Here is a 20,589-nt window from a genome sequence, read left to right on the forward strand (position 1 = left end):
AGAAATAAAATACAAAACAATGCTTTTGCTTATGTATTACCAGTACGTCAGTGTGCTTTTTAATTAAATGTCTTCAAAAGAGTTCTGCCCATTCAATGAAGGAATGAGTCATAAACCAAACTTCCTTGTATAAGTTAGCTTATGTGCACTGAGTGCAAGTTCCTTTTTTGGGGAAAGTGAGTACAACATAATTTTTTTACAGTTTGAATTACTGTCAACATTACGTAATCATTATTTGAAGGAATTGTAGTCAGCATTACATGTCTACCCACAATAATAGACATATTGAAGTATGGGGCAACAATAGGAAGCTGTGCACCTCCATAAAGAATAACAGGAATGTTTTAGGAAAGCACAGCTTCCTTCTTATGTAGTGTAGTGCTTGACTGCAGTTAGAGAAATCCTGTGACAGCCATTAGAGATTCCTAGATGACCTCCCTAGTATAGATTATTAGCTGTTGAATAATATGTATTATTACAGTAGATCAGGGGCAGACTGGGAAAATAATTTGACCCTGGCAATTTATAACCACCAGCCCACGTCACTGCGCTTCCAGTGGGGGTTCAATAGAGATTAATTACATACATCTGTATGTGCACTAACTAATATCATAGGCTTATTAAATTGGGGTTTAACACCTGAGGTGGAAACACAGTTGTAGGCTACTACCCATGAGACCTATAGGCCTATTCCCTCACAATGGCCGGTTTACAATTCGCGTACGTGCCGCTCCATATCTCAAAGCCATATCAAATATCTTGGTTGTAAAACAATTGCTATTGAGATGAATACTGAAAGTTGATAAATACAAATGATACCTACAGAAAGATTAAACTCTCCACTCTTCGACAGGGCCAAGGGTACGAAGCTTCCTAAGCTGTGTTTTTCCCACAATTGCATTTTTAAATGTTATATGATCAGAACAAATTTTCTCTCAAGCACATGGGAGGAGAGGAGAGGGACTCGCTCATCACAGCAGCAGGGCAGACACTTTCATTACATGAATCCATGAGGATAATAGTTTTTGACCAATTTATAGTTTTAGCCGCCCCAAAAATAAGACATTTTGAGTGAGGTGACAATGTAGAATGTGCTCTTTCTAGGTTTGTAGGCACCCTTTCCATTTTTTACGATCCATGATCTTGGCTGTCTAACTGATGACAGAGTCTGGACAGGTCTCTTTGCTAATGCTGCATTTGACTTTGAATGAGTTTGCGTGACCTCAGCTCAGCCTATCAGAAAACCAGCCCGGCCCATCTTGGTAGGGGGGCCGGCCTTTGCCCATTGATCAGCTAAAGGCTCATTATATACTGAACAAAAATATAAACAAAACATGTAACAATTTCAAAGACGATCCCACAGGTGAAGAAGACCGATGTGGAGGTCCTGGGCTGGCATATTTACGCATGGTCTGGGGTTGTGAAGCTGGTTTTACGTATTGCCAAATGCTCTAAAAACGACATTGGAGGCAGCTTATTGAAGACAAATGAACATTTAATTATCTTGCAACAGCTCTGGCAGACATTCCTGCAGTCAGCGTGTCAATTGCATGCTCCCTCAATCTTGAGACATCTGTGGCATTGTGATGTGAGACAAAACTGCACATTTTAAAGTGGCCTTTTATTGTCTCCAGCACAAGGTGCACCTGTGTAATGATCATGCCGTTTAATCAGATTATTGATATGCCACACCTGTCAGGTGGATGGATTATCTTGGCAAATGATAAATGCTCACTAACAGAGATATGAATAAATGTGTGCACAAAATTTGAGAGAAATAAGCTTTTTGTGCTTATGGAAAATTTATTTCCCCCCCCCCAGCTCTAGAAACATGGTACCAACACTTTACATGTTGCATTTGTAACCGATGTGAAATGGCTAGCTAGTTAGCGGTGGTGCGCGCTAATAGCGTTTCAATCGGTGACGTCACTCGCTTTGAGACCTTGAAGTCGTGGTTCCCCTTGCTCCGCAAGGGCCGCGGCCTTTGTGGAGCGATGGGTAACGATGCTTCGTGGGTGTCAGTTGTTGATGTGTGCAGAGGGTCCCTGGTTAGCGCCCGGGTTATGGGCGAGGGGACGGACTAAAGTTATACTGTTACACATTTATATTTTTGTTTAGTGTAGATTAGAACAGAGAAATTGCTCAAAAAACAAACAAAAAACATATTTTTCATTGTTTTATTTTTATCAGCAACAAAAAATTAGGAGTGTGTGTCAATTTTGACCAGCCCAGCCAACTAAAAAAATGGTCCAGCCCATCTGGCATTTTCCAGAATTGAAAGGTGGTCAATCCATCCCTACAGTAGATGTAAGGGCAAAAATAGACATGCTATTGACACAACAAGATATCACAACAAGAGTTCAAAGTTAAAAGTTGTTTATTGTTTTAAGCAATTTAACACGTGGAAAATTATATCCAATAATAAATACATTTTGTTGAAAAAATATTACATTGGCAGATAAATAGGTGTTAACATAAATGAAATAAGTTAAATAAATACATATGTTAAAAATATGTTAAGTTACTTCACAATTTCATACATTTGATAAATATATTAAGATGAATAGATACATATATAAATATATTCCTAAATATAAACAACTGTTCCAAAGTGGAACACAGGCAGATATATAAGTGTGTTAATGAAATGTTTATGAAACATTGTAATAACATACAACACCACAAAAGTTACTTGTCATTTCAGACTATTTTGACCAAATTGATCGTACAATGAATGTAGATGTCCATCTACTACTAAGTTGTCTAATACTGAAACAGATCACAGATGACGAATCAATTGTGGCCTGCTTCGCAGCTCTAGATACAATATTTAGGCGAATCCAGTATGTGTTTTGCAGGATCACCAGGGGCAAAGACCCGAGCCATGAGGATGGAGAAGGAGAACAGCTTCTCAATATTGTCACGGCACAGTCCTGGCTCTTCCCAGCCCTTCACTTCCTGCCACTTCTCTTCTGAATGAGGATGGGGCTCCTACAAAACAATTAAGAGTAAGGATATGCAGCCCCTCAATTAATAAGTTATTGAAATATGATTCTGTAGATTGAGACATCAGTAGGTTCAGACATCAAATACACTGGACTTACCTTCAATTCTAAAAGGAGTTCTTTCAGTACTGTGTTCACCATCTTTCCAGTTTTTGCACAGTTATTCTTGAACTGACTAATTATCCCAAATACTGTACTGTAGTTCTTCAGAGCAAAACCCATCTTCTTAAGACAAGGCTTAGGTGGATCATGGTAAAAAAGACAGAAGGTGATTAATCATCTCAGTTTTGTACACTTGGTGTTGTGTATTTGTTTCTCAAAAAATTAGCATTTGTGTCTGACGGATGATAGAATTGGTTAGTGCTTTAAACATTTAGAAAAAATGTGCATTTGTATAACCATTGACCACATATGTGTCTTATTGAAGTTGTTGGTCCAAGTTAACTCACTATCAGAATGGAACCGAATGGAAGTTGTGACTTACCATTGAATCTGCTCTTAGGTTTTTTGGATCACATTTGTCTGTGGCTTCCACCAGCACTCTTGGCCCTTTGACAACTCTTTCCACATTTTTCAAATGACTGAGCTCCTGCAGGACATGATTAAATGTTTCAGAGGCAGATTCAATACAAGTTGCCTATCTGTGGCAGGCACCTATTAATTTCCACTTCTAACGGTCAGACTACCCACTGGGCACAGACGTCATTTCAACATCATTTTGATTTACATTTGATTGAGTTGTCAACTAAAGTGAATTTAACTTTTTTTTTAAACACAATGTCATTGGATTTCGGTAAAAAGTTGGGCGGAAAAATGACGAAATGCTCTTAAATGTATTACTTTTGTCAAATCCAATAAATGTCTCACGTTGTTTCAACGTCATCACATTGATTTTTGGGGTTGAAATAAAGTGGAAACAACGTTAATTGAACCTGTTTTTAACTAATAGGTACCAAATGTCCCACAAAAGCATCAAGAACCAGGGTAGTTTAGGCCTACTTTAATTCAGTTTTATCATCACCCTACCATTATCAATACTGAATACTGATGATAATCCACTTACCTCAGTTAAGAGTCTTTTAGCAAGTTCATTTAGTTTTAAAGAGCCCTCTGTGACTTTATTCCAACTGATTCCAACTGTTTGGTTAACTGGAGCGCCTAATGCAACTGTAAATACCGCAAGAAGGCTAACAACGGTTATGAACGGCAGGTACATGACTCTGATTTCTTCTACGATTGATTGCAGTTCTGCAGGTCCGTATTGCATGTGTTTATAAATCGCAGTGTCGGTGACATTGCAGCGGAGTCCCTGTCCATTTATATGCTTATACAGGCCGGTGAGTCACGCGAGGACTTTCCCGGGGCATCCTTCAGGTGAGTTTTAGCCTATAGCCAATAGAGTTCAAATGTGGAGTTTCGTTTTCGTTAATGTTGTCCACGCCATATTGTAAAGAATGTGTTTGCAAAGCATTTGACTATTTTCCAATGACAAATGAACCAATGTTGTCTATTTATTATTGAAATTATTGTAGCGTATGTGTTCACCTGACAGTATGAGTGCAGACAATAAATGCACTTATACCCTATTCAATTTGTAGAGCTTGGGACTTTTATAGAAAATAAGTATGCAAGCTAAAAGTCTTAATTAGCCTAATCGACCCAAACGCACACCTATTCATCAAATGGTTCATAGTGAATACAATTGTTTTGAAGCCTAATTGCTGTTTTATTAAAATATTTGTCTTGTTTATTTAAAAAGGTGTTAAACTGGTTATTTAATAGGCCTAGCCCTAGATATTTAAGTTTAAAGTACTCTTGCCTGATGAATATTCCCCCAAAATAAAACCACTTTTTAATAAAAGTATGTTTTATATTTGATAAAATACATTAAGCCAACAACTCTGCATAATGATTCAAACTCTTTCAAACTTTTTGACTCAAAATTATACAAGAAGAATTTCAATTGATGACATTTCATTGATGACATTTCATCAATTACTCTTGTTGGCTAGCTCTGTCATCATCATTTACAGATGGATTTCCTCTTTTGTAATGTATTTTGCAGTTTGGCATCTGTAGAACTACAGCTTTCAAGTGAAATTAGCCAACATTTGTTACATAAAGAACCACTGTGAAATGTACATTAATGGCTTCTAATGTGTGGGGCTGTGAGTAGTGTAAACTTTCCGCTTGCTTCTTGAGCCTCTGACAAATTCTTATCATGAGAAGAATATTTTGTTGACCACTAAAATGGAGGTTAGGCCTACACTGAAAAGTACAGAGGCAAATACCGCAATGAATAATGTCATTGTTATGTATAAGTGTGAGAACACATCTATTGTTCTTTGTTTAAATTAGAGAACATGTTTTTATTTCACAAGGAAAGATAAAGGGAAGGAAATGTAGAACAGAAATGTATTCAAATTCACTGGTCTGGTGGAGCCAATGTGTGAATATGCATGATCAACACAAAAATGTCTTCAGTTGAGAACAGGCAACTCCCAAAACACAAACACTTGCCATCAGGCCTGTATTAGAATAGTCTATGTTCTGATTCCCACCCAGGTTCAAAACATACATTTCATCAGATCTAGATTAGGCCGAAGCATATGCTTGACAAAAAAACAAAAAAACATTAAATTGTGTGGCCTACTGCACAGGCAAAGAGGTGAGAGTTCAAGGATTTACTTTTCACTGTAAAATTAACATTAGACTACCAACACTTTACCTACAATCGACTGCAATGTTTTTAACATTGAGAGTTTGGAATAACATCAAGACGAAGCAGCTGCATTATAAGTGGGATGCACTGTTGAGTGCAACATTCCAAGGGGTTCGTACTGATTGAATGGAGATTGTGACAGCCGGTTAAATGGCGTCCCTTGAGAAAGCAAGAACAAGATATATGTCAGGAGAAGCACAGTATTATCATAAGGAGACGTATACTTGGTATATGGAGGAGGAATGGAGGGAAAAGAGAGGCAGAGGAGGTCTAAGAGAGAGAGGGAGGAAGATGGTGAGCTTGAGTCAGTTAAAAATGGCAGAAAAAGGGAGATGGTTTGTTAAAGAAGAATGGTAGAAAGTATAAGCAGAGTGAGCTGAAGAGAGAAGGAGAAATGGAAAGGAATGAGGGCAAAGTATCGGAGGTGGTAGGTGTGGTGAAGTTCTCGGAGCCCGAGGCTTGCACCAAGGGTTGAGATAAAGCTGAGCCTGTGACAGTAGGAGTGAAGTTTTTGGAAAAAGTGGCCCCTTGCCTTTTGGCTGATCCATTTGTGGTTTCAGGGTGGGTGAAAACAGATTTGGGTACTTTGGAATAGGTGAGGGTAGAAGGCGCTCGGTGTTATACGAATGGGAGCAAGAAATGTGAATTGTTTCACTCTCAAGAAAAGGGCACCATTGAAAGGAGTGATTACTGGGGTAGCAGTAAATGTTAAAGTTGACCAACTGAAGGGGAAGATTCCCGGTGTTTGTGATGCTCGTCATTTGGTGCGACGCAGACAGGGTGGCGAGAGTGGTGAAACAGAAGAGTCATTGTCTGTTCTTTTGAGTTTTGATGTTGAGTCTTTGCCCGACAAAGTGATGTTAGGATATATAAGTTATCCTTTACAAACCTTTGTACCGAATTGTTACAGGTGTCAAGCTTATGGGCATGTGGCAGCAGTGTGTAGGATGGAGGTTCCTAGGTGTGAGAAGTGTGGAGAAGGGCATGAGACAAAGGAATGTGTAGCATTGGGGAAAGTAGGGGTATGTGTTAATTGTAGGATTGCTCATGGGGCTGGGGTCAGAAATGTTCTGTGCGAGAGAGGCAGGTGGATGTTTCCAGGGTTAGAGTAGTGCAGAAGTTGTCATATGCTGAGGCAGTGAAGCAAGTAGAGGAAGATGGGTCAAGGGGGAGGGATCCTGAGAGGAGTAGATCTGTACCAGTACAGAGGGATAGGCCAACAAGTGATACATGTTTCAGTAAGATTGCATTTTTAGCATTTATAGCAATGGTTATCAACTGTACTGCAGGGATGGAATGTAAGTTGCAGAAAATGTAGGTTGTGGTGGCAGCTGCAGAGAAGTATTTGGGTGTGCGAGACTTGACATCAGAAGAGTTACAGGGTGTGTTAAGTGGTGATGTCCCATCCTTTCAGGTTGTTGGCATGAGGTAGGACTAAATAGATTTAAATAGTGAAGTAGGGTGATATTTATATTTGATTTATTTTTTGAATTTTTGTTGATAATGTAGTGTTAGATGGTAGGGTATTTGTTTATTTATTTTTCAAGCAAAGTATAAGGGAGTTGTACTCCAGTTTAGTAGGTGGCGGTAATGCAACATATTGGATGAAGAATAAGAAAATTGAGGGTTGGTTCTGAACTTTGTCGTTCCGTGAATGTAGCGACACTATTTGCTCCGGAAGTACTTGGTTGCTCGTTGGTTTTATTGTTATTATGAATGAAGCAATCACGGACGCAAAGAAATCTACATAACAAAATTAGCAACTGAGAAGCTATTATTTGGGGCACAGTGTACAGCTATACATTTAGTCAATTATTAATGTCTTCGTTTCCATTGATTTTGAACATGGGATTCGTATTAGGAGTTCTGTTATCCAAACTGTAGCTCATGCTTACTAACGTCGCTAACGTCAGTTAGCTAGCAAACAGTTGCATGAAATCCGCACATGTTGGGCCGATACAGCAAACTAGTTTGTTTTCTTTTAATTGCCTTAAAAATAATGAACACTGTACTATTGCAATCCAGTATAGCAATATTGTAATTCTTACTTAGTTTACGAATACAGCAAACCAACAACTATAGCCCTGATGGTTACCTATTATGCTTAGCATGCTGACAGGGCTAGATTAGCTGGGGTGTAATCATTAGTCCAAACAGTTGCAAAACGTGCAACTAAAATAAGTTTCTATTGGACAAATTCAGGTAAGTCCCATATACCTCATTGGTAAATTCTTCCACATGTCATTATGTTTGCCTCCGTTTAAAAAACGTTTTGGAACAGAATCTGCGGAATGAATACACCTCTGTTACGCCAATAGGTCACTGGTGTTGTTCATTTATTTATTTTTATTGAACCTTTATTTAACTCTGCTAGTCAGTTAAGAACAAATTCTATATATACAATGATGGCCTAATGAGAATGCTACCTAAATATAATTCATAATCTGTAGCTAACTGGCTACTACAGTCAGTCTATAATCCAATTTGCAAGCCTATTTGAACAACATGCACACATTTTATTTCCAGGACAGATGTCCTCATGATGAACTTTGATGGTCTGGACCCAGGAATGGGTGAATACGCACCCGCCCTCCATGGGAATCTAGAGCCGAGTAGGGAGCCCTCGATGGATCCACGACTCAATCCGGGTTTGTTGCAAGGTGTGGAGCTTGATCCAGAGGGTCTTCCCGTGGCCGTACCCGAGTCTGTGCACATGATGGAGGGGATGTTCTCTGAGCTCCATAGTGTGCATGCAGAGGTGGGCGTTCCTGTCACAGCAACTCACTTTGACCTGCAAGAGGAGCTACTCTGGATGGGAAACCACAGGGTAAGAGACAAATTATTATGTGCGAAAATAGGGTCATTCCATGTAATTTCAGCAAGCCACTATCTTAGATTATCTTAGATGGTACCTATATTAGCATTTTCACGCTTCATATCCAAGTAATCTATAAGTAACATCATTGTGTTACGCAGTACTTTTTGGTGGAACAACCCAATAGGGTATTACTAGTACTTGGAACATGTGTGTCCCCAAATGTTTTGTTCACTTTCGTTTCAGTTGGCACTTTTTGTGTAATTTTGCAATATGGGCTATTCGGCACCTTTTTTCCCAGTGATATTAACTTGTTTCCCCACTCTCTTTTCCATAGGGACATGCAATGTCCTTCTTTGGTTCAACCATGGGCCGCTACTCATCTTTCCAGGCGCACTCGACTGATGACATTCGTCAGATTCAGAGCATGGAGACAGGGGTTCTGTTTCTCTCTAAGAGTAATCTCAAATGCCAAACTCGTGGAGGCCTCGTAATGTTCGACTACCCGTGAGTGTCATGCAAAAGCTTTTGCACATTGTAGTTCTTACTGATTTAGTTCTCACTGATAACCCATTAATGTTATTATGCGAGCCATGCAGCCATGTTTGCTTCGGTTCAAAGGTGGGTGCTGAAATTATGCTTGCAAAAATGTATCTGTAGAATCAACATACAGTTGAAGCAAAGTTACAGCTTCAGTTTGGATGTGCATCTTGAATACTGTACAGTATAGTGTAATTGTCTTAATTAATGAATGTGTACATTTCAGAATGGAGGAGGGAGCTGACATGCATAGTCTGCTTATGACAGAAAACAATGCAATGCTCATGGGTGGACTACAGAATTATGTGCTTGAATTTGACCTTAATACTGTGCAGCAGACCCAAAAGGTATTGCATAACATCAGCATGTGAAAATATAACTATAGTTGCAATAAATAATTTTGCCTGTATTTTTTGGCCTATAGGCTCTTGAAAATAAGTGATTGAATAGATGAATAATTGTAAATATTGTGATCTTTCCTTCCAATGCCTAGTTCACAGTCGAGGCTCCAGGGGTAGCTATCATGCGGCAGTCCAATCGTTTCTTATTCTGTGGGAACACATCTGGGAAGGTAAGGACAACAAGAGAGGCCCAAGGCCACCCATGTTTCTCAGTGTTTGGAAAATGCTACTCGGGCTTTTTACATACTTAACCATTCGTTTAGCTCATCATCTTGCCTCCCACAAAACCAGGTGTCCCTTTGTGACCTGCGCACTTTCAAGCTAGAACATGAGTTTGATGCCTTCTCCGGTAGCCTGTCAGACTTCGATGTCCATGGCAACCTCCTGGCTGCATGTGGGTTCTCCAGTCGAGGGCTGAACAGACTGGCGTGTGACCGCTTCCTCATGGTGTTTGACCTGCGCATGATGCGCACTGTGACACCACTCCAGGTGCACGTGGACCCCCTCTTCTTGCGCTTCATCCCTACATACACGTCACGCCTGGCCATCATCTCACAGACAGGTATTGATCAAATGGGGGATGTGTTTGTTATGTAGCCTGCTAGCTGTATTTATCAGACTGCAGAAAATAATTGACCATCTTTTCCCTCCATCCCCAGGAGAGTGTCAGTTCTGTGAGCCCACTGGACTAGCCAACCTGGCTGACGTCTTCCATGTCAACACCGTGGGCCAGTTGCTCATGAGCTTTGATGTGTCTTCCAGCAAGCAGGCTTTGGCTTTTGGGGACTCTGGGGGAGGTGTGCACCTTTGGTCAGACGCCCCAGAAGTCTCCTACAACAGCTACTCACGGGAGACAGAGTTTGCGCTGCCCTGTCTGGTAGACTCCTTGCCTCAGCTAGACTGGAGCCATGACCTGTTGCCCTTGTCCCTCATCCCCATGCCTTTGAACAGCTCAGAGCCGCTGCTGTCAGACTGGGTCACCACACAGGCCACTCCCAGCCCTAGGTACTTAACACATTGTTTTAAGACAAGTGTTGTGTCCTTTTGGGACTTTGATCTGCTGAAGTAGGCTATGGGGTGAATTTACTGCACCTTGAGCTGGGGTAATGCCAATCTCTTCCCAAAAGTTCCCGTAGATGTATTCTCTTGTGCCAGAAGGATCAATTGTCTTCTCCCCTCTCCCGAAAAGTGTATTTTCTTGCTACCACAGATTGCTGATAACTTCTTTGAGGTAACATTTTCTTACGACTGTGGTATGTGGTTGTCCCACCTAGCTGTCTTAAGATGAATGCACGAACTGTAAGTCACTCTGGATAAGAGTGTCTGCTAAAGGACTAAAATGTAAATGACTAAGTTAAAGTAAGTATAAAAATATTTCTCACCTTTTTATCCTCCAGACGAGCACCTCCAGTGGACCCAGAGATCCTGCGCACTATGAACTCTGTAGGGTTCATTGGTTATGCTCCCAATCCTCGCACACGTCCCCGGAACCAGGTACATCAATCATCCACAAATTCAGTGTATTTTGTTTAACATCAGAAGCAATGGGTTTTCATCCATTTTTTGTCCAGGCAGTGTTATCCAGGAAGAGTTGGATACTGAACTATGCTTGGCTTGTATAGAAATCCTCTCTTGGTGACCCAATGACTTGTTTGCTGTGTTTCAGGTTCCTTACAAGATCAAGGAGGTGGAGCTGGACTATGATAACTACAATCAGGGTGTTACTGAGTCTCTTCTTGGTCGAGATGAAGAACCACACCTGTACATGGTGCCCAAAAAATACAGGAAGGTGTGTCTCTTTACTAATTACATTGTTATCTACCTGTAATTGTGAAATGTGTGGTTTATTAGTATGAATATGTGTTATGAGCACAGTTCAATGTGGGTGATGAGGCTAGCTTGTTGTGGAAACGTTAAGACCTGACATCTTGGATTGTTTTGTGTCCATCAGGTCACCATCAAATACTCCAAACTTGGCCTGGAGGACTTTGACTTCAAACATTACAACAGGACTCTGTTTGCTGGTCTTGAACCTCACATTCCCAATGCTTACTGCAACTGCATGATCCAGGTGAGAATCGGAAATGAGTGGCGTTTATTTATATACTGTAAGTATACCAAGGTTGATTTATATTTGTTTAGTTTATCGAGCTCATGATTATTTGTACATTATTTGTTCCCATTTACAAATGAAAATGTTGTAAGATTATTTCAGTGTGTGTTTTCCCTGTGTGTCTAATTGGTTAGGTGTTGTATTTCCTGGAGCCAATCCGCTGCCTGGTCCAGAACCACCTGTGTCAGAAGGAGTTCTGTCTGGCGTGTGAGCTGGGCTTCCTCTTCCACATGCTGGACCTGTCACGAGGAGACCCCTGTCAGGTAGCCACCGATCATAGGAATAGAAAGGCCTTCTCCATTCAAGTCAATGATGGCATAATGGGTGGACTGGCAGCCATTTTGAGTGTACCCGTGCCAGGAAGTAAATGCAGGAATTATTCCCTTCAATCTGTGCTGTGATTTGTTAAGTTAACTCAACCGACATAGATGTGGTAAATAAATCAATGGAACGCAGACTGTGGGGGATAGAAGGTTGCCAGATTGGGGCACATTCAACAAATCTAATCTAACAAAGTGGTTATTCATCAAATCCGTCATGATTGATGTGTTTACTAAAGTCTGATGGTGCATACATTTAGCTATTTTTGCTGCATTTAGAAGTTGTCCCTTTTCAGGTTTAGAAGTGACTGCTAAATGCTACTCCCATTCGTATAAACTGGTAGCATAGCTAGCATACAGAAATCAGTGGTGGTAGTGAGTCGTTTTTAACTGTAATGTAGTTGACTGGTGATGATGACATGAACATGTATTGGGTTTCACATCCATACAGCATTATACTCAGATTTTTTACCTCAACAGTGTGAAGTACACATAAACACTGAACAAAAATATAAACGCAACATACAACAATTTCAAAGATTTTACTGAGTTTCAGTCAAGGATCTGGGTAGGAAAAACGTATCCAAAACTGTACCTTAGAGGAACCTTCGAGATACATAGTTGACCTAGCACTCTGATTTATACACCAAATCTAGCAATCACACTTCTGCCAGACTGACCTGGTTGAGGGTGACAAACTCAGCGTCCAGTCCCACGAGGTCTCCGGCCTGGGGCATCTCACTGACCATGAGGGGGATGAATGTGGCGTGGCTCTTCTTCTGCTTCCTTGCCAGTGATGCCTCTGTCAGCAGCACACTGGCCTCGATGGGAAGTGTTTTTAACTGTGAAAGACTGACAGAAATCAAGTTTTGGGGTGGGGGTGTTATCAAACGGGTAATAAGTGCAGTCACACACAGTACCACAAACACCACTTCTTTAGCTTGAAGACCATGCCTTTGTACAGAGACGGAAACTGGTACAAAATACAAAAAAGGTGGACCGCAAGGCTATGTGGAGTTAAATACACTGAGTATATCAAAAATGAAGACCCCCCCCCACACACACACACACACACACACACACACTTTTGCCCTCAGAACAGTCTCCATTCGGGGCATGGACTCTACAAGGTGTCGAAAGTGTTCAACAGGGATGCTGGCCCATGTTGACTCCAATCCGCTTTCACATGGATTCACCAAGCCAGTCTATCATGGAAAGAGCACGTGTCCTTAACGTTTTGTATACTCGGTGTAATTTAAGTGCCTAGGTGCAAAATAAAGTAACAGGGTTGATGTTTTCATGTTAAGTCAGCCATTTAAAAAAAAAAAATGGAAATGTCTGAAACTGTGTACGTCTTACTTGTGGATATTGAACATAAAAATCTAAACTCAAGATGGGCGGCAGGTAGCCTAGCTGTTAAGAGCGTTGGGACTGTATCTGAAAGGTTGCTGGTTCGAATCACCGAGCCGACCAGGTGAAAAATCAGTCGTTATGCCCTTGAGCAAGTCACTAACCCTAATTGCTCTTGTAAGTCGCTCTGGATAAGAGCGTCTGCTAAAAGACTACTATGTCAATGTAATGTGTAAATCTATTTGTCTACATGCCATTTTAAAAACAATGCAGCTATTGGAGTAAACCTATTTTGGGTTAAGACAACCATGAGTAAGAATAAGACATCTGATTAACACTTCATTTATAACGGTTGGTTTTATTATAGCTAATAAATAACCAAATCATTGACGCATCAATAGATAAGAGAAATCCATGTCTCTTATCTGCCCTGCGAGCCGGTTGGCATACGTGTCATCGCACTTCCTCATTTGATTGGTCGAGTCGGTGGGCCTTCTTACTTTGGCTGTGGTAACAAGTGACGACCTGTAGGGTCAGAGGTTCCAAGCCACTCTATTCATTCTAGCTCTATGCCACCGACAGCCATGACACATCTCACACTCTGTCATATGGTCCATCTCTCAATACAAAATCATAGACCCCTGTAGTAATGTTCTTATGTAGATGTAATAGAGTTGTAATAAAGAGTTTGATGCAGTTGTAATAGAGGTAATAGAGTACTGTAATGTGTTTATGTATGCACTGAACTGACGGACCATAATTGAACCATCCTGCTGCCTACTCCCATGGCCATTCACTCATTGCAACCACTGTCCCCTCTAACCCCTCTCAAAGGCCAGTAATTTCCTCCGAGCTTTCCGAACAATCCCAGAGGCGTCTGCCCTGGGCCTAATCCTGGCTGACTCTGATGAGCAGACGGGGAAGGCCAGGCTGGGTCGTCTCATCCAGAGCTGGAACCGCTTCATTCTAACCCAGCTCCACCAGGAGACCCAGGAGCAGGAGGGGCCACAGGCCTACCGAGGAGCCAGCAGCAGGTGACACCTTTTTCCTTTTGTTTTACATTTTTAACAGCCCCCCCCCCCCCCCCAAAAAAGATACTAGTTAAAATGATGTGCATTTCTTAAACTCTCAATGTTAGGAAGTAAATCAGCTTTTAACATTTCTTTAGTGTATACTAGAGCATCTTCTATTTGTGTTTAGTGATGACTTTGGCTTGATAATTCTTTAATGCTCTGTTGGGACAGTGCTCTGGGCTCCTCAGGCGAGTCTGTCATCGGAAGGCAGTTTGGGTGTGAGGTTGAGAACAGCAGCCTGTGTCGCTGTGGAAAGGAGACAGTACGCTCCTCTCTCACCTTGCTCTTCACCATGCACTACCCTGAGCAGAACTCACTTGGTAAGTTTTCCCCTAATCATCTTTACTCTGCAAGTATTTGACTAGTATCACTGTTATTTGGTACAATTAGTACAATTGATCATATATTGATGTTTTACTGTAAACCCTATTCTGTTAGATAAGACGATAAAGGAGTACGACTTTGCTGAGATCCTGAAGAAGAGTATATGTCTGGAGCAGAGTACACAGGCATGGTGTGAGAACTGTGAAAAGTACCAGCCCACAGTAAGTGACACTTTTTAAAAACCTTTAAAACCTAGTTTTAAAATTGGTTTGTTTATTGTTTGAGTCGATTCTTTAATGTGTTTTTCCTGTATCCATCTATCGCTAGGTGCAGACACGGAACATCCGCTGCCTTCCTGATGTACTGGTCATTAACTGTGAGGTGAACAGTGTCAAAGAAGCTGAGTTCTGGAAGGCTCAGGCAGAGGTGAGCTCTTAAATCCAAACCATAATCGACCACTTGAGTTTTACCTCCTACAATGGCAAATGCTGAATACAGACTGCTATTGATATTTACAATGACATGATGGCCATATATTTACAGGAGCTACAGGAGCACATTAGAGATGTAGTACTTCTATTATCCCGATGGTGTTGTTTGTGTTTCCAGTGTCAGTAATATTTTGCCACAAAGTTATTATAGTGAATCAAGCTGTTCCTCTCTCTCCACAGTACGCTTTCATCAAGGCCAAGAAGAAAGAGGAAATGGAACCCCATAAGCCCAAAGAACCTCCACCACAACAACCAACTGAGTGGTGCTTAGAGTACGAATGATGAACCTTTCCACATATTTGGCTAGTGAGAGTTCATACTCTCAGGAAATATTGATGGGAAAGCTTGTTAAAACAATGATCATCTGACATTTTGTTTTTGAAATGTTACCCTGCATCGGGGCCAATTCAGGAAGTAAACTGAAATATAAATTTCCCTCAATGCACTTTTGATAACCTCCATGTTGTTTAGGGATGGGCTGGTCAATACGGAGGGCCTGACCTTTGACACCAGAGTGGAGGACCTGCGTCACATCTGGATCCCTCTCACTCTGAAGATGTCCATCAGCAAAAGCCAGGGCCTGGAGATAAGCAGTTGGCCAGAGGAAGAAGAGGTGAGAGAAGGGTTTCAAAATTCTGGGATTTTTTTTTTTTTTAATCCCTGGTTTTCAAGAAATCCAGGGAATTGATTGAAAGTTCATGGAATTGTGCGACCCTAGGTGAGAGACACAGAACAGCCAACAACTACTTTTACTTCACATTCATAGGTTCACTCACCAAATCATTTTCCAAGATGTTTTTTCCATTTGGCTCCTTCTAGCTTGTTTTTGTTTTTCCATACTGGTTTCAGTTTAATAGAATGAACTGTATTAGTACTGTATGTATGAAAATGCTTTTTCTTTAACCAATCGTTTAGCTGAGCTCCACTGAGGAGGCTGAAGGAGCGTCTCTCTATGATTTGGTGGTTACTGTGCCTCATGTACTGGACGCTCGAACCGGGGGAAACCTGGTAGCACACATCAAAGTGGGAGAGACCTATCACGTCAGAAAAGAGGTGAGTGGATGGATAGATCTGTTAGAGACAAAGTAAGAACATCAACAGACATCAGGAGAATGGAAAGCTACACTGAGTGTACAAAACATTGAGAACACCTGCTCTTTCCATGACAGATTGACCAGGTCAATCTAGGTGAATGCTATAATCCCTTATTGATGTCACTTGTTAAATCCACTTCAATCAGTGTAGATGATGGGGAGGAGACATTAAAGAAGGATTTTTAAGCATTTAGACTGATTGTGTATGTGTGCCATCACATCCGGCTGGGATTGAGAGTCCCATAGGGCGGCGCACAATTGGCCCAGCATCGTCCAGATTTGGCCGGGGTAGGCCGTCATTGTAAATAAGAATTTGTTCTTAACTGACTTGCCTAGTTAAATAAAGGTTACATTAAAAAAATTAAAAAAATAAAGATGTAGAGGGTGAATGGGCAAGACAAAATATTTAAGTGTTTTTTGAAAGGGGTATGGTAGTAGGATGCCAAGCGCACCGGTTTGTGTCAAGAACTGCAATGCTGCTGGGTTTTCCATGCTCAACAGTTTCCTGTGTGTATCAAGAATGATCCACCACTTAAAGGACATCGACCAGCCAACTTGACACAACTGTGGGAAGCATTGGGGTCAACATGGGCCAGCATCCCTGTGAAACGCTTTCGACTACTTGTAGATTCCATGCCCTGACGAATTGAGTCTGTTCTGAGGGCAAAGGGGGGGGGTTTAACTCAATATTAGGAAGGAATTCTTAGTGTTTTGTACACTCATTGTATATATGCTAATAATAATAATGTGAAAACCATATTTGACTCATTTATTTTTGTTCATGTTGCGGTTTAAGGGGGTAACACACCAGCAGTGGTATCTATTCAATGATTTCCTGATTGAGCCAATTGACAAGGTCATCTTTGATTACTCATTGAATCAACATATCAAATATCTTATTAATTCCTCAAATATAACAGGAGTCTACAATAAGTGTTTGTGTTTTTGTTTGTGTGTTTCAGGCGGAAGCAGCACAGTTTGATGTGAACTGGAAGGTGCCTGCCATCTTGTATTACGCCAAGAGAAACTACCACTCCAAATACGACCTACGCAGTAAGCAATCCACTCATTGGCAGTATGTCCAACTGGCCTCACAACCGCAGACTACATGTATGGCGTCGTGTGTGCGAGCGGTTGGCCGATGTCAACGTTTTGAACAAAGTGCCCCATGGTGGCGGTGGGGTTATGGTATGGGCAGGCATAAACACAATTGCATTTTATCGATGCCAATTTGAATGCACAGAAATACCATGACGAGATCGTGAGTGAGACCCATTGTGAGGCCCACTTTTTTTAAGGTATCTGTGACCACGAGATGCATATCTGTATTCCCAGTCATGTGAAATCCATAGATTAGGGCCTAATGAAAGTATTTCAATTGACTGATTTCCTTATATGAACTGTAACTCAGTAAAATCTTTGAAATTGTTGCAAGTTGTGTTTATAATTTTGTTCAGTGTACATAACACGTCAGGATATTTGTCTTGGTGTCATTCCAAACCAGTACGCAACATAACCTTGACCTCCTCTGTGAAGATGGGTGGTGTTTGTGGTACTGTGTGTGACTGCACTTATTACCTGTTTGATAACACCCCCACCCCAACACTTGATTTCTGTCGGTCTTTCCCAGTTAAAAACCCCATCGAGGCCAGTGTGCTGCTGACAGAGGCATCACTGGCGAGGAAGCAGAGGAAGAGCCACGCCACATTCATCCCCCTCATGGTCAGTGAGATGCCCCAGGCCGGAGACCTCGTGGGACTGGACGCTGAGTTTGTAACCCTCAACCAGGTCAGTCTGGCAGAAGTGTGATTGCTAGATTTGGTGTATAAGTCAGAGTGCTAGGTCAACTATGTATCTAGAAGGTTCCTTTTCAGCTACGGTTTTGGAATAGTTTTTCCTACCCAGATCCTAACCGTAATCATTAAATAGGTGTATAGGAGGGGCAGCTTCACCCTAGCATCATAGAAATTATGCTAATAATCAACATCTCTGCTTGGAGATCCACTGTTTAAATTCCCCCCTATGGATCAAATCCATGTCTTTGGGTATGTAGGAGGAGGCAGAGCTACGCAGCGACGGTACCAAGTCTACCATTAAGCCCAGTCAGATGTCTGTGGCACGGATCACCTGTGTGCGCGGTCAGGGTCCCAACGATGGAGTACCATTCATCGATGACTACATTTCCACTCAGGAGCAGGTAATGCAGCCCCTCTCGACCTGGCGATAATATGAGTACTTTAACAGGATGGATGGATGTTCCGATAATTATTGCTTTGCAGTAAAATCGGATGTTAAATAACCACGAACAATACAGCTTCTTAACAAAAAGACCTAAATTCAACTCATCTTAGTTCTTGAAGTTGAATCTACTTCACTCTTTTGCTGGTGCAGGTGGTGGACTATCTGACCCAGTACTCAGGCATCAAACCAGGGGACCTAGATGCTAAGATTTCCTCTAAGCACTTGACCACTCTGAAGTCAACTTACCTGAAGCTGCGCTTCCTCATTGACACCGGAGTGCGCTTTGTTGGCCATGGTTTACAAAAGGACTTCCGGGTTATAAATTTGCTGGTAAATTTGTATACTTAATATATCGGATTGTGAAATTGAACCAAATTTACCTGTTTCTGCAGTTTTAGTAAAGATTATGGTCCGGTTTCCCAGACACAGATTAAGCCTCGGACTAAAAAGAATGCTCAATGGAAAATGTCCTTTAAAATGGCTTTTTAGTCCAGAACCAATCTTAATCTGTGTCCAGTATTCCAGCCCTATTGGTTAGCTAGAAACAGTAGACAGGGTCATTTCAGTGGAGGGAGTTTGGGAGCTCATCTGTGTTTTTATGTTTCCTTGCTCAGGTGCTGAAGGATCAGGTAGTTGACACAGTCTACCTGTTCCATATGCCTCGTAAGAGGATGATCTCTCTGCGCTTTCTCGCCTGGTACTTCCTGGGTAAGAGTTTATACTCCTCAACCACAGTTTTGTTCATATAGAAATTACTTCTTAGTCTGACATTTTCCAAATTTCTCCATGTAACACAAAATTGTGTGAAAAGGCAAAACTGCTACTTGCTTCTCCAGACCTTAACATCCAGGGTGAAACCCATGACAGTATCGAGGATGCACGCACCGCACTTTCGCTGTACAATAAGTACCTGGAACTGAGTCGTGGAGGAGGAAACAACGAAGTCCGCAAAGTTCTGAAGGGACTCTATGAGAAAGGCCGCAAGATGGACTGGAAAGTCCCGGACTGTGACACAGGAGATGGTTAAGGTAGCCCAAAAAGTATGAAACTGGCATAGCATTAGAGAGTGTAATGTTGGTGGGGTTTAGAAATTATTGAGATTAACTAAACTTTACTTACTATTATTAGCAGTTTACAGTATCAATCAATCCACACTGATTAAATGTGGTCCCCTCCCACAGGTACAGTTGTCTTTCCCTCAATGACGGGACTGTGAAGAGGGCCTGAAGACAAACTGATTCACTCTCTATTTCAATCAGCTTTTTCTTTTGTATTGTTACAACTAGGGCTAACACAATTACCGTACAACCGTTTAACTAAGAGTTATGGATGAAGACCGTCATGAAAATAAAATAACTGTATTTTTTTGTTGTTGGTATTTTAAAGGTTATAATGATGACCGCGGTAATTTGGCTGACCAATAACCGCCATCAAAAATTCCATGACGTCGCAGCCCTAGTTACAATAAGTTCAATAAGACCCCCATACATGAAACTGGACCAGTCATCGACAAGAGCAGAATCCTGACCGAGGTTGTGTCAGTGTCCCAACTTTCCACATAATCTTGCTTGCCTGTACAGAATTTGAATAAGGACTGAACAGTTTTGATCTTCTCCAAAGCATAAACCAAAACTATTTCTGATTTAATTTTTCCTTTTCTATTTTTCATTAGATTTGTAAAGAATGTTTTTTATTATGCTGTACATTATGCTGCTTACATGGGCAAAGAATAGTATTTTGAAAATGTGCTGAAGTTTTTGTAGTGATGTTTCTAGAGGCCTGTAATTAAAACAGAATATAAACTCAGCAAAAAAATAAACGTACCTTTTTCAGGACCCTGTCTTCCAAATAACTTCACAGATCTTCATTGTAAAGGGTTTAAACACTGTTTCCCATGCTTGTTCAATGAACCATAAACAATTAATGAACATGCACCTGTGGAACGGTCGTTAAGACACAAACAGCTTACAGACGGTAGGCAATTATAGGTCACAGTTATGAAAACTTAGGACACTAAAGATGCCTTTCTACTGATCCCAAAAGAAAGATGCCCAGGGTCCCTGCTCATCTGCATGAACGTGCCTTAGGCATGCTGCAAGG

General features: G+C 41.2%; 1 protein-coding gene across 5 annotated transcripts; it reads left to right on the forward strand.

Annotated features, from left to right (window-relative positions):
- Positions 1-7,400: 7,400 nt before the first annotated feature.
- LOC139542407 (PAN2-PAN3 deadenylation complex catalytic subunit PAN2-like) lies at positions 7,401-20,324 on the forward strand. Of its 5 annotated transcripts, none has more exons than XM_071347809.1 (26): positions 7,402-7,929; positions 8,254-8,554; positions 8,880-9,049; positions 9,309-9,429; positions 9,576-9,653; positions 9,775-10,045; positions 10,143-10,488; positions 10,881-10,977; positions 11,150-11,272; positions 11,435-11,554; positions 11,731-11,859; positions 14,101-14,300; positions 14,511-14,659; positions 14,778-14,884; positions 14,991-15,089; positions 15,335-15,426; positions 15,626-15,767; positions 16,070-16,207; positions 17,045-17,104; positions 17,211-17,301; positions 17,879-18,036; positions 18,302-18,445; positions 18,640-18,819; positions 19,104-19,197; positions 19,326-19,529; positions 19,671-20,324. In XM_071347809.1, the coding sequence occupies exons 2-25, from the start codon at positions 8,267-8,269 to the stop codon at positions 19,514-19,516; spliced, it is 3,588 nt and encodes a 1,195-aa protein (XP_071203910.1). In that variant the 5' UTR covers positions 7,402-7,929; positions 8,254-8,266; the 3' UTR covers positions 19,517-19,529; positions 19,671-20,324. The 5 variants fall into 5 exon arrangements, with proteins under 5 accessions (XP_071203914.1, XP_071203910.1, XP_071203909.1 ...); XM_071347808.1 differs by having other exon boundaries at positions 19,326-19,517; XM_071347812.1 differs by having other exon boundaries at positions 19,326-19,517; positions 19,876-20,324.
- Positions 20,325-20,589: the final 265 nt, after the last annotated feature.

Source organism: Salvelinus alpinus, chromosome 17 (genome assembly GCF_045679555.1).
Source record: "Salvelinus alpinus chromosome 17, SLU_Salpinus.1, whole genome shotgun sequence".
Taxonomy (NCBI): Eukaryota; Metazoa; Chordata; class Actinopteri; order Salmoniformes; family Salmonidae; genus Salvelinus; species Salvelinus alpinus.